Source organism: Myotis nattereri (genome assembly GCF_964212035.1).
Source record: "Myotis nattereri genome assembly, chromosome: 8".
Taxonomy (NCBI): domain Eukaryota; kingdom Metazoa; phylum Chordata; class Mammalia; order Chiroptera; family Vespertilionidae; genus Myotis; species Myotis nattereri.
In genome coordinates this window covers 71,901,303-71,916,109 of record NC_138083.1, presented here as the reverse complement: position 1 = coordinate 71,916,109, position 14,807 = coordinate 71,901,303, and the positions used below count along the sequence as shown (strand labels likewise).

Sequence of the window (14,807 nt, the reverse complement as noted above, 5' to 3'; positions counted from 1 at the left end):
GGGTAAGCCAGGCTTTAGAAAGAGCAAAATTGGAGGAGCATATCTGACTTACAAATCAGTGACAAAGAATGAGAACACTGCAGGTCTATCAAATAGAAATGCAATTTTATTGAACTGGCTACTTTTCCCAGGTAGACAATGCCAGTCTCCAATGTGCCTGCGATTCTAAGAAACATGATGATGATCTTGTAAATGCAATGCTCTTACCCCCCTCCTTCCTCCCATCCCAATCAAACCTAGCAGCTGACTTATCACCAAGACATTCAATACGGCCACATTTTAAGGATGATGGTAATAATATGACAACGCAGTGCTGTCCTTAACCCTCTGGGGGATTTTGCTCCCCAATATTAACATAGTGCCTTCCCTTCCCCTAATCTCTCCAACCACAAAATCAGCAGCTGGATGAGAACCTTAACTCTTCAGTCATTCACTTGGGAGCCTGAGGAAGAGAGCAGTCCTGTTAGACAAATGATGTCAAAAAAGGACAAGGTCCTACCAATAAGATGTTCTGGCACAGCACGCACTGATTGATTGAGAACAGAACCTACTGAGACACAGGGACATTCTGGTGCCACAATGACTAAGAGAAGGCTGACTGTGTGTATAGTGGGAACCATGATATTTCTGACTCACTGATGGCTGAAAATGGGAAATTATTATTATTTTTGTTTCATTTTCTTCATTTATATATTCACATGATCCCTTAAGTAGAAGCTGAATCACCTTGTCTTTGGGGCAATCTGTCCCTTTGTTTTTGTGGGGAATGAATTTCAGGAGCACTTTTTATTCTACAGATGGAAGCAAGGCCCTGGTCCTTATTACTGGGCTTGCCCTGAACTCTGTGAGTAACCAAATCCAGAGCTTCAGGCTGAGGTGTTAAGCAGTTTGTTCAATAATGTAAGAGTCTCTTTAACTTGGGGGCAGGGAAACTTGCAGGACATATTCTTATAATATAGGTACATGTTTGGTTTGCTCTGGCAGATCCAGGGAGCGGAAAGGTGGAGGCCAAGGTTGGGACCATGGTATTGAAGCTCAGAAGACATGAAGATGCATGATAGGCATGGAAACCTGGTACCAGACAGGGGCTAAGCAGAGGTAGGCAGGAGGACCCTCTGTTTAGAAGGATAACCAGTACACTATAGGCACAGTCACAGCTAATGTTGACCAGCTTTCCTGGTGGATATTTCCCTTCCCTCTCTGCAATTCCGCTCATTATCCTCCCCTTGCGAGTGCCCTATAAACAAGATGGCAGTGCAGGAATCTTGGGGATGAGGGAGGGATGGGTACCCTGGCTTTCATAAACAATACAGTCTAGAGAAAACACACACGATAGGAGAACATTGTGTTAGTTGACGTGCGCAGGGAGCCATCCTGTTGAGAGGTGACAAGCAGCACCAATCCAGCTGGGCAGGTTTTGTGGGACACAGAGGAAGGAAGGAACTGTTCCTTGAGACTATCCCACTACTGAAAGTTTTATCCCAGTCATGCCGAGCAAGGGCACCGGGAATGCTGCTGCTTGACCAAGGGAAATCAGGGGTAAAAGAGGATGAGAAGAGCGAAGCATTACTTTTCTGCATCTGCATTTCTGGGCTCATCTGTGTTCCTGGGGCTCCTCAGTTATTTTGATGACATGATCAATCACAACAGAGCAGTGAAATTAGAGAAGACCTGTTTCATGATATAAAGAATCCCACAGCACATCAAGGTGGCTGAACCACTATCTCATAAGAAACTGACCATCTCAGGGCCACATACAATGCAGGCAGCACATGCCCTTAGTCACCAACAAGATGAACCACAACTGGTCCAAGTATTTCAGGACCTTGGCAACCATAGCCATAGGTCCTTGCTGGAAAGTGATTAACAGAGCAATGACCTGCCCATGTGGCAGTGTTGTGGCCACCTGCAGTCGCTATAGTTGGCAGGACAGCAACCCAGACTCACCTCCTTTTGATGGTGAGCATCACGCCCAAGAGAATGATGATGAACATGAGAAGACCAGCAATCACTCCAGCCATCTTCACGGTGTTGTCCACCTGCTTCTCTGGCTCCACAGTGTTAGAATTCTGGGTGGAGGCACCTTGCAGGGGAAAAGGGGAGGATAAAGATGTTGAAAAGGCTCATACATGTAGCCAGACAATAATGGCAATGACAATGGCTTACATTTATTGAGAGCTAACTGTGTGCCAGGCACTGTGCTAAGGGTGTTACACATATAGCACCATTCAATCCTTCTGAGGATGAATCCCTTATGAGGTTGGGATTATTATCATATCCTTTCTTTTTCTTTTTTTTGCAGATGTAAAAAGGGACATTCAGAGAAATTGAGTCCCCTAGGGTTACCCAACCTTATCATCCTCTTTATTTTCCTTATCCTCAGTTGGAGGATTTTATCCCTCATACTGCTTATCTCTAGGATCAAGACATGGAATTACAGTTTGATTCTTGGGTTCATGAAATTATTCCAAACCCTACTTCATCCTTTCATGTAAGTGGTGAAAAAAACAGCTTTATGTTAAGGTAACACAATAAAACTCACTGTATTTACAAAGATAAAAACACAGTTTTGTGTTGTGCCTTACATGGAACAAATGGTGAGGTAGAAATCTAGTTTTTTAAAAGGAAATTTCCTTGGATTTGAATGCTTGTATGTGACTAAATCCATGTTTTGAATGTAGTGCTCATGCTGCAGGCTCTGCCAGACTCGAACTCAGTTCCAGATAGAAGTGTCCTCTGCCCTGGGCTGGGCCCTTTCATGGATCCACCTTTGTCAGTCCTCACAAACACTCCAACAAGCAGAAATGATTTTCCCATTTTGTAGATGAGAAAACCAAGGGAACTTGCTGAAGGTCACATGGCTGATAAAGGTCAGGGCCAGGATTCCACAGGTTTCTGATCCGAATCTAGGCCTCAAGAGTCAGAAACTCTGTATTCCACTTTCAAGTCCCCTGCCCCCATACAATGGTTTTGCTAATAGCAAAAGCAAGCAGGCAGAGAATGCCTCAGCTCGACCTCTTCATGCAACATACCAGGGAACAGAGGCTACTTCCCCCTCGAGACACCTGTGTGAACACTGCTGGAGAGCACTGCTGGCCTGGCACCCCTAGAAACCCCTACTGCTGCTCTTCAGCTTCCCAATGGTGCCAGGGAGGTCCCTAAATCCAAAGGATCCTCTTCCTCACTCATGCCTATTTTTCTGCTACCTCAGCACCAGCTCATCCATCATCAGCGACATCTTCTCTGGTTGCCTGTGCCCCTGGGAGGGTTCTTGTCTTTCCTCTCATTTCTGATAACTCTCTGTAACACTTTGTGCATACCTTAATGTCCCAATATTATTAGTTATTTGTTTCCCTATTTGTCTCCTCCAGTGGTCTGCAAGCTCCTCAGGGGCGAGGTTATGCCTCCTCTATCTTTGCTTCCTCATGTTAGCCCAGAGCCTGGCTCCTAATAGGTGTTCCCGTAATGTTTGCATTGTTCAATGTTTAGCTGAAGGGATGACATCGCTGCCCGCACACATTTGTTCTCATGAAACCAAATTGAGTTTCTCCTTTTCCAGCCACGTGTTCAGAGAACTCAGCTGAGTTGAAGGGACATTAATGCCCGTAAGCTATGATTCTGACTCCCCAGACTCCCTGATGGTTAAGAACATCCCTCCAGCACACGGATGCATCCCCTCTTCTTGCTTAAGAGCGTCCAGTGTTTACTTTATTAGAGCACCTTCCCCAGACTCTCTTGTAACTTAGACAAGCTGGGTTTACTCAGCCAACCCTCCCTAGTGAGAAGGCAAGTCTTCCAGAACAGGGAGTGCGTCCTAGTCACCTCTCTAACACCAGTGTCTAGTCCAGGCCTCCTTCCTTATAACTGTTGGTTAACAGATGATTATTGAATGTCATATAGGCAAGTGAACCAACAGTTATTTGCTTCATTCATTAATTTGCTACTGAGTACCCATGAAGTGTGCCAAACTGGGCTGTGTGCCAAAATGCTATCAGTGGGGTCAGAGTTCCTCCTTTTGGAAGGAGTTATGCAGGAGGGATTTTTTTTTTTCAGTTCCCCTCACCAGCTAAAGACAAAACTAGAGTATCAAATCCCAACACCATCTGCAGAGGCTTTACTTATCTAGAGCCAGAGAATTCCTGGGGGAGCCAGCTCACTGCCTCTTTGGCAGGGCTGGGCTCACATTCCAGAGTTGGGGCTGGTTCCCAGTAGCCCCCATGCAGCTCCCCTTTCCCAGTTTGGAAACAAGAATTCTGAGCTATGTCTAGTCCCAGAGATACATGACGTGACTAAGCACACAGGAGGCTGAGCAAACTCAGTGCAGTTTCCTTAATAGCGTCAGAGTCTTTGTATTTGGATTTGAAGGGATGGTCAGCTCTGGAGCATCCGCTCACAGGCGTAGCTGAACTTGACTTAGTGCCTGCTATGAGATCCTGTTCTAGAGACTGGGGTACAAAGGCAAAGGAGACCTGCAGAAGGTCCCAATTCCCCAGGAACACTGTTATTAGCTTGGTCTATGAGAGTCACACTTCATTCCTTCCAGACATAATCACAAGCACCCTTCATGTGCCAGGCATTTGGTTATACACAGTGAGAAAACAGGCACAGCTCCTGCCTTCAAAGAGCCTACAGTGAGTGTTGGATGGGGCTTAGGGGACAGGCTTAATGAACCAAGAACCAATAATAGTAAGCTTTCAACTCTATTAAGGATCAGAACTGCGAGGCACGTGACACTTGGGAAGTGTATAACGGGGAAATGAATAAGTGAATCTCTTCTGGGAGGAAGTGGCCAGTGGGGTGAGCTCCGAGGGAGGACAGGCTCTAACTAGTGGAAGAGAAAGGGAGAGGGTCACATGGGAACAGAAGAAAAAACAGCCTTGGCCCAGGCTGTGTGATGGGGCAAGGAGCCCAGAGCATTCAAGAAATGAAAGAGACGTAGTGTGATGAGGGTGAGAGAGAAGCTGGAGAGGACAGCACAGGTCAGTCCACACTGGACACAATAGGCCACAATGAGCGTTTTTGTCCTTAACCCCAAGAAAAATAGAAAGCCATCTGAGTGTTATTCATGGGGCAATGATGCAGTCAGATTTGTATTTCCAACACATCATTCTAGCTTCACTGTGGAGCCAAAGTGGATGGGAGAGATAAATTTTGCAGGCAAATGGGTGGGGGATGATAGTTGCCAGACTCAGATAATGGCAGTGCAGACAGAAAGATGCAATAAGAGAGATAATTACCTGAATTAGATATAAATAAAACCTCTTGATGGATTGGCTAGGGGAATAAGGGAGAGGGAACTGACGAGGAGGATCACAAGTCTTGGGCTTTCATAACAAAGTGGATGATGGTGCTTGCTGTTCATGGATTCAGGAAACAATAGAAAAAGAATAGCTTTAGAGGGAAAATGTGTGTGTTTGGGGAAATCTGAGCTTGAGAGATACTCTAGAAAAGTAGGAGCTCTAAAAGGAGGTCTGAGCTGGAGGTAAAAATGTTTGATTCGTATGCACCTAGATGGTACTTGAAGCTGGGAGTTGATGAAGTCACCCAGGGGGAGAATAAAGAGTGAAAGGAGACGCAGACTTAGATAGAGACTGGAAGGTCTGTGGTATTTAGTGAGTGGGTCGAGGAAGATGAGCCTGCATAGGAGAAAGAGAATAACTGGCCAGACAGGTAAGAAAAAGAACCAGGAGAGTATTGTGTCCTAGCACCAATAGAAGAGGGTGTTTCAAGAAGGAAGAAGAAATCAACAGTGCCAAGCACTGCTCCTAAGATAGAATCAAGCTCTATACCCAGGTGAAAGTGAGACTTTGGATGAGTACTTGAAAACCTTTCCCAAACAAGTTCTAAGATGTTTCTAAACAGAAGCACCTTCAGCAGTGCTCATGAACTAGCAATGGGACATACTTGGGGGGGTCACAGAGAATCTGTGACATTCAGAGAGGCCACCTCAACGGCCACAGCCCAGTGATTTAGACAGATTTAATAAATTCAGCCTAGAGTCATCAAACTGACATGCCAGACTCTATACAGCCAAGTTACTATGAGGAGCCATGCTTGGCTGGTCCACCTAGGCTCCAGATACAGGGACGTGAACATCCCCTGGGACATGGCAAGTCTAACTCCCACTTCAGCATCCTTTTAAGGGCCTTTGCTCTGGCTGCTGGGGATCTGTGCCTATGTTCATAAAGGAAGTGCTGACAGTGTTCAAAGGGGATACAGTATAGAGGAAAGGGCTCTGGGATCAAAGGCCAGGCAGGATGCACATGTGGCTGCTACATCTGAGAGGAAAACGAGAGGGATAGAGACAGAGGATAAGCCAGCCCTGGTCTTGTTGCAGTCAGGAATGTGTCTATGGGGCTCACATCTTAAGTGCTCCCAGAGCAGATGAGAACCTGTGAGAGGACTTAGGAAGCACATGAGGCTGGCTAATGTTGGGGGCTCCTGGCATTGTGATCAGCTGTCTCAGGCAGGCGCAGAGCTCCTTATCAAATAGAAGCTCATATCACTACTTCTTAAAAATTTAGCTTAAATGTACTGATCCATTACTGGGTGCAGAGCAATGTGCCAAGCACTTTTCATATAATAAGTCATTTGATCTTCTTAGCACTGGCCGCAGAAGGAGCTGGTTTTATTTTCTCTTTTATATAGATTAGAAATGTTCACAAAGGGTGACGTGACTTGTCCGAGGCATTAATCTAACTAATGAGTTTCAGAGCTGGGATTCTGTGTTTGGGACTCATCCCCTATCACTACAATGAACTGTCCTTGATGGAGTTGTAGTTAAGGAAATGCCAGCTCTCAGTCCACATAGAAGAAAAGCCATCTGACCCACTGGCCTGAAATCCAAGGGAGCTCATCTGAGAGGCAGAACTGGGAACCATTCAGTAATATGGTAGTTACATTCCATTTGTCCTAAGCCCATCCTTTTCACGAGAGTCAAACTCCCCAAAAGCTCTGTCCCTGGCCCTTAATGACTTCTATCAATTAAGCAGGAACTGAGTCCGAGAACTGAGAGAAAGGGAGGCATCTGAATGTATCTTCATCTCCGCGCTCTACTGGGAGCCAACCTGAGAATAGTCCAAGTAAATCAGAACTGGCAACAAGGTGCCAGGTGGTGGGTTTATCCACCTGGAGTCACTTCAAGGCTCCACTGGAGTCCTTTGTAGGATGTGGTCATCAAAACAACCAGTGAACTCAGCCTGCACTGGCAGAGGACCCCTGTCTACAACATGAGACTGCGCGCCCAACCTCCTACTCTAGCCAGCTGTGCCCTCCAAGCTCTCAGTGCCCCAAAAGGCTGAACCAGTCCTCTCCAAGCAGCCGATGCTAACCCTGCTCTTGACTCTTTCCACAAAAGCTATTGTGGCATAGAATCTAGTCCCCTCCTAGCTCCAGCTCAGAGTCCACATCTGGCTTTCACCATACTACTTGTCCACTTTTGCACATGGACGCATGGTACCCGAGGCATGGCTCTTGGTCTCTTGAAGTCTGTGCCCCCCTCTCAATATTCACCCCACACATAGGACCCTGTCACCATGATCTGTTTCTCCTACTGCCTCCTTTCATGTTACCAAACAACCGTGATGGTTTATATTCTCCCAGGTCTCCTAGGACCCAGCAAGGGCAATGATATTCAGCTCCACTCTGCATTAGAAGAACCAATTTGATGAGGCTTGTCCAGGTGGGGATCCCAGCCTCTGAGAGAGAGCTCCATGGTGAAGATAGGCCAAGAGCCTTGTCACTCAAAGTGTGGTCCACTGACCAGCAGCATCAGCATTACCTTGGGAACTTATAAAAAATGCAGAATCTCGGGCCCCACCCCAGATCTATTGAATCACCATTTTATCAAGGGCCCCAGGTGATTTGGGTGCTCATTAAAATCCAGATATCATTGACTTTGGAGGAGCAGAAGTCAGAATCAGGGCTTCTCAGCCTAGAGAAGGGAAGATTCATATGAGACCTAATCTTGTGTTCCAAAAGTTAAAGGACCATTGTGAAGGATGGAATAGACGTGGTCCCTTGAATTTTAAAGGTCAGAGCTAATGGTAGAAGAGTCAGGGATAGATCTGGGGCCAACACAAGGAAAGGATTTAATGTGGAAGCGCTAGCATGCTGATGCCCAGCCATTCTCTTTCAATGTGGCATTATGATGTAGAGGAGCACAAAAGCAGTCATGGTTCCCAAGTCCTTTTCAGAGTTAGCCCTCCCTTTACCTGCCTACTCTGTCTCCACCGGGTATCACCTCCTAGGCTTCTTGGATACTCAACCAAGCCCTCTCTATCTTGACCTTTCTTCTCCGCTATTGACCCCATCTCCCACCTCAACCCAGCACCCCTTGATTCCAGGGACACCCATGCTCTGGGTAAAAGACAATCTTCCTGTCATCCTTAGAACCATGAGACTCCCATAGGGCGCATCCCCAGACCCCCAAGTTACCAACAAAGGCAGGAAAATGTGTCACCAACAATGAAAGACATTGTCTGGGCACACAGTGTTCTCCCCATTAAGCGGAAGAGACCAAATGACCTCTAATGCTCCTTCTTGAGGTTTGAGATGCTATGGTTTTATGAGATGGGTCTAAAGTAATGGATTTAAAATTAGAAATACATGAGCTTGCTTCCAGACTCCATCACTCACGCATTGTGTGACCTCGATCAAAGCTGTTAACCAAATGCGATTTGATATCCTCATTTATAAAATAGGGAGTAAACACCAAGTTCACAGGGATTTTTCTAAGGATAAAATGTAACAATGGAAATAAAAATGCTTGGAAAACTCCGAGGAACTGCTCACACATGTGGCACACTGATAGCATGACCTCGGAACTGGTGCCAGAGAGACAGCAGGGTGTTTTGGTGTCTATAAACTGTGGGTGCACAGTGGGCACTGGGGCAATGCCTCCTTGCAACCTCCTGCCTGAGTTCATCCAATCCTTAGGATGAAGGCAGGCAGAGCCCCCCGCGTGATTCATTTCACTTCCTCCTATAGGCCAGGCCTGTCTCGGGCTCACATGTGGATGACTTAATGGCAGCAATAGCATAATTTGGCAACAAGGGATTCATGATTCATTCTCAAAGTGCTCTCACTGGCTACAGGCCCAGTTCTATAGCTATTTGCTCCGTAAAGATACGGAGCAAAAATAGAAGTTGTAGATAAAGAACATCTAATTGCAATTGATAAAACCAAGTAAATCCCAGTGGAAGCCTAACCCACGCTGATGATCATTGCTGACGGCGAGGAAAGGAAGCCAGCTCTCGGAGACACAACTCCTGAAAGTTGAAGTCTTTAAAATACTCAGTCACGCCGAAACCGGTTTGGCTCAGTGGATAGAGCGTTGGCCTGCGGACTGAAAGGTACCAGGTTCGATTCTGGTCAAGGGCATGTACCTGGGTTGTGGGCACATCCCCAGTAGGAGATGTGCAGGAGGCAGCTGATCGATGTTTCTCTCTCATCGATGTTTCTGACTCTCTATCCCTCTCCCTTCCTCTCTGTAAAAAATCAATGAAATATGTATTTTTTTTAAAAAAAGAAATTCCAAAAAAAAAAAAAATACTCAGTCGCCTTTTAGCCGTCCGAGGATGGACATATTATCCCCCAATCTTAGTGTGTTGGCAGTTCACCCATCTACTTAATGAGTTCCTTGAAGAGTTTCTCTGCTTTTACTCTGGCTTTATGTGCATCTAACGCCCAGTAGAGAGAAGCTTTGAAACCCTGCATCTGAGCTGCTGCTACCTCTATGCCAGAGAAAGTGTTAAGCATTGCAGGCTTCTTTGATTATGGGGTTTTTCCAAGCGGAGGCAACAGGGAAAAGATGAGGAAGCTGGGCAACTTTCCAGTTCTTCTAAAGCCAGGTACGCACCAAATCCCTTCTTGATTTTGCTGGAAGCGAATTCTCAGAATGGTAGGCTATTTTTAAGATGAAACTGAAGTCCAGATAGGAAAAGAGGTGGTAGGAAAGCATCTGCACCCTTCATTAGATGAAAGACTCCAGACTTTACAAATTGCACCCCAAGGGGTCAAGAGCATTTGTGACTGTGACCATGAACTAGGTTGGCAGTATTTGAGGACAGAGATCGTAGCACACAGGAGGGGTGCGAGAAGCCTGGGGAGAAACAAATGCTGTTGCTGACTTTTCTTTTAATGGAAAAATGTGGATTCCAGATATTTCACACGAATAAGTGTGATGTTGATACAGAAAAAAAAAAATAGACTGGATGATTAAGTCAGATTTTCTTTTCATTCCATTTACTAAAGGAGAGAATAACCACTAGAAACCAGCACAGGATCCACGTTAGTCAGCATTCAACCACGAAAAGGGAAACTGCTCCAAACACTTAAACTGGAGCAAATTTAGCAGAGAAGTGGTACCCAGGGTTCAGGAGAGGATGGTGAGGCAACCCAGAGGGTGACATCACAAGCTACTACCCAGCCCAGGCTGAGGAGACAAAGGGCAGAGGTGGGGCCATCTGGGCCCAGAGGTCAGGGTCCCCAACAGAAGTGAGACTTGGAGAACTGTGTCAGGCCTGTACGGTTCTTCCCTCTCGAGGCCACAAGGGAAGCCTTCTCCTTCCTCTTGCTCCACAGTTGATGTCTCCTTTTGGCCAAACCCGGTCACCTCTTGACATGAGGCCCAAGGGTCACCTGCACATCCCAGCACAGCAGGGGGTGAGCAACGGATGGATCTGAGGCCAAATGGGCCAAGGGCCAGCATGCGCTTTTCTATGAACGTGGGATGCTAGTTTCACCTTGTTGGCACTTCTGAGCGGTGTCTGGACTTGTACCTCCAGAAGAATGTCCAGTACTGTGTCTTGCACAAAGTCATGGCCAATATGGAGACACTTTGACTGGCTTTCAGGACAGCCAGGTGTAAAACTGGACTCTATCTACATGAGTCAGGATACCTGACCACATGTGAAACAGAAATATTATTAACAATAAAGAGTTAACATAGACTGGGAGTTTTCACTACAAGCCAGGATGCTGTTTTAAGCCCTTCATATATACTATCTCTTTTAATCCTCACTACAATGCTATGAAGTGGGTTTTCTCATCATACCCATTTCAGAGATGGGAAAGCTGAGGCTCAGAGAGACTAAGTAATAGTAGCAAGTGGCAGAGATGGAATTTGAACCCTGGCAGTCTGGTACAGAGTTTATTCTCTTTAAATCATTATACCATTCTGCTACCTCTCCCACAAACAGTGGGGAGACATTGCTAACCAGGGAAATCTGGTTGTCTTTCCTCAAATATCAGGAAGAAAAATGTAGACTGGTTTTTAGGGAATTTAGACCCTGATCATGACCGGCAGATTAAGATGCCTTTGCATTTATTCCTGTCCCTGCTCAGTTTGCCACCTGCTTGTATCATGCAGCTCCATTTATTCCAGCTTTTCTTTAAAATTATCTCATCTCCTCTCATGCCCTCTCACCAACATATAATATTCTAATATCCAAGGGATTGATGAACATGTCATATGAATCTTGTTATAAGGGCCAAATTATACAGACTTTGCTCAAATGATATTTACACTTGACCTTTTAAACTTAAGTTCCCTCATCCTTTTCATTTTCCTTGTAGATCAGCCACCATCTCCAAACCCTTAATATATTGCATTTAGCTTTATTATTAATCTCTGGGCTTTCTCTATAATACCTTTTTTGGTATTTAGCAACCAAAGCATCCCATAGAATTTCACAGAGAGACGAGTCTTGCTTAAGTTTAGGCAACTATTTTCTACTTTATTTCCAATACTCTTTCTTTGATCTCACGATGACTAATTTTTTAAATTGCTGGCTACCTCCCCCGCATCTCGGAATGCACCTCCATCACGAGATCTGGTGGATAATGGAGTACATAAGAAGGATTATTCCATCATTCTTCTAAGTGATATCACCTAGGATGTTTCTCAAAGTAATAAATAAATTGCCTCAATTCATCATATGACAGTAATTGCTTTTACCCAAGATTTAACTCAGAGGCAATGTCAAGTAGTTGGAAAATACTACAGAGAAACAGGATTTTCAAAGATAGCTCTACCCTGGCTGTGGAAAGCCACTGAATAAGTACTGAGTTAAGTATAAAGAAGATACAGATTTATAACATCCCAGACCCCCTCAGTATTACCCAGCCAGTCCTTAGAGGCGGGGATCGACTTCATCACAGACTCTACAACGGAAGCCGCTAAACACTGGCGACAGAGGCTGTTCTCTTTCCCGACTTTAATGGAGGTTAGCACCCCAGGAGATAGAAATAGCTTTAATTGATTGTTTGAAAGCACGCTGGCCACACAAATAAATTGTTCCTTAAGGTCTGATTCCACTTGTTCCCAGGCGTCTCCTGAATCTCTGTTTTCAGGTAGGCCTTGTTTTGCACAGCGAATGCTCTGTGGTCAAATTCTAGTTCAATCATGTTACACACGGTAGGAAAGGAGGCTAGAGAAACCCCGAGGGTGAATCGCTTCAGGGTGCAGGAAAACTCCTTTATTCTAAATTTTTAAAAAAATGCATTTGGTGCCCTAACCGGTTTGGCTCAGTGGATAGAGTGTCGGCCTGCGGACTCAAGGGTCCCAGGTTCGATTCCGGTCAAGGGCATGCACCTGGGTTGCGGACATATCTCCAGTAGTGAGTGTGCAGGAGGCAGCTGATCGATGTTTTTCTCGCATCGATGTTTCTAACTCTCTATCCCTCTCTCTTCCTCTCTGTAAAAATTCAATAAAATATATTTTAAAAAAATGCATTCGGAATTCAGCACAATGGACTTAGTTAAGACCAATCATGACTGACTGACATCAGGCACTGTCATTATTGACACAGCCCTCATAAGGCACATCCTTTCAAGGCTGTACTGGTGGTGGGCGGAGAACCCCTTTATGTTTCCCAAAGTCTCAGTTGCTCCCCCTTGTACCCAGGAAAGGCCTTCAGCAGGAGTGCCAGGACCCTACTCCATGACCAGAGTAGGACTGTAAGCTACAGCTAGAGTTGGGTTTGACACTGTCTAGGAACCCAGAGATGGGTGCACTTGGTAGACTGGTCTAGGCATCAGGACACAGTTAAGGTTAAGGACCAGGATGTGTCTGGGATAAGGGTCGAATCTGAAGGAGGAATCAGAAGTCAGCTGGCGGCTAGAGTTTGGGAGGGTTCTGCTGGCCAGTCAACCTATGCCCATGAAACCACACAAAGCTAAGTGGCCTCCAAATGGATCAGACCCATATATTGGCCTCATGAGCACCAACTCAACCCTTGGCCACCGGGGAGAAGTCTCGGCATTGCCCAATGTATCTTGGTGCCTGGATGATAATGAAGATAGTGGATCTGCCTGTGAGGTGATTACTAGACACACCTGCTGTCTGGGAGCTCACTAACATATTTGGAGAGAGAAGTGTGCAAGCTGACAATCCAAACTCAGTGGGATGGGTGCTAATAAACAGCTATGTAAAGAGAAGGGCAAGCATGATTCTGCTTAGGCACGGCTGGACTACACACCTCATTTCCACATGTCGTGAGCAGTGTGGGACAGGTCGGGTGGGCATCCCCGAGACCAGCCGGTGGCCGCCTGCCACCACTCCCTCCCCAGCTCCCTGTGGTCCAGACCAGTCTGTCCCGCTGATGAGGATGGAGAGGCCAAGTCTGCTCAGCCTGAGGCCCTGGCTCCTGCAGCAGAAATCTGTGTGCTGAGCCAGGAGCCCAGGCGGCTCAAAGCTGCTTAACGGTGGCAGAGAGGAGCACCCACGGCCTGCGCTGGGGATTAAGGGTTTAGTCTGAAGAGCAGATGTAAGAGGGAACACTCGCTCTTTTGGATGCTCTGTGGTAAAGTCCCTTTAGATTTTCCCAGGACCAGAGAGCGTGTAGCCACACTGAGCAGACTCATTCTTCCTGTGGGGTCAGAGCAGTCCTGGGGCAGCTGGCGGACAGGGGAGCCTTCGCAGGAGCAGTCAGTGGAGAGAGAAGCACAGAAGCCGACCAGGGATGGTCTACGGGTCATACAGTGCCAGGACTCTGAGAACAGGTTACGACAGCCTGGTTGGTGAGGGAGAGGCCAAGGCCAGGAGGCGACCAGCACAGGTGCCGAGACCATTCAAAGGCAGGAGGCAGGACCAGGAAGCGGGCATCAGAGCCACAGAGTGGAGACCAGTCCTGAGCCAGATGTGGAAAGGGGACCCACAGGGAGCCCCGCTGAGGTGGCAGCTCTTGGCCTTGGTCTCTGTGAGGACTTCAGGGCACAGCTCTGACAGTGGCCCCGCCCACTGCCCAGCGGTGAGGAGTGTGCGTCTCCAAGTACATTAGTTCCTGGGGCTGTTGTAACAAATGATCACAGGCCGGGTGGTTGAAAACCACTAAAATTTGGAGACGCAAGGTCTGAAGTCAAGGGGTGAGCAGGGCTCCCCTGAGACGGGGCAGAGTCCTTCCCGGCCCCGGCCTGGCTGTGGTGGTGGCTGGCAGTCCTGGGCGTTCCAATCTCTGCCTCTCGTCACACAGAGCTCTCTTTGTGTCTCTGTCTTCCGTGCCGTTTCTCTTCGTGTAAGGACACCGGTCATATTAGATTAGAGCCACCCATGACTTCATCTTTACTAATAACATCTGCAAAGACCCTCTTTTAAATAAGGTCACATTCACAGGAACGAGGGGTTGGGACTGCAACCCGTCTTTTCTGGGAGACACAATTCAACCCATCACGGCAGGTTCAGCTGAGTCATGATCTAAGCAGCCTGGGAATGGGCCACCCCTGGAAGGGAGGTCTTTGCATTTCATAAGTCAAATCAAATGCTAATAGGAGTCAGGGCCCAGTGGAGCACGTGGGAAGAGGGACAA

General features: G+C 46.7%; 1 protein-coding gene across 9 annotated transcripts in view; it reads right to left on the bottom strand.

Moving 5' to 3' along the window:
• PTPRT (protein tyrosine phosphatase receptor type T) overlaps positions 1-14,807 on the bottom strand; it is a 943,168-nt gene that overhangs the window by 146,953 nt on the left and 781,408 nt on the right. For all 9 annotated transcript variants that reach the window (XM_081096943.1, XM_081096945.1, XM_081096948.1 and 6 more), the window contains one exon: positions 1,948-2,083. In XM_081096943.1, the coding sequence (XP_080953069.1) occupies positions 1,948-2,083 (136 nt within the window). The remainder of the gene's footprint in view (positions 1-1,947; positions 2,084-14,807) is intronic.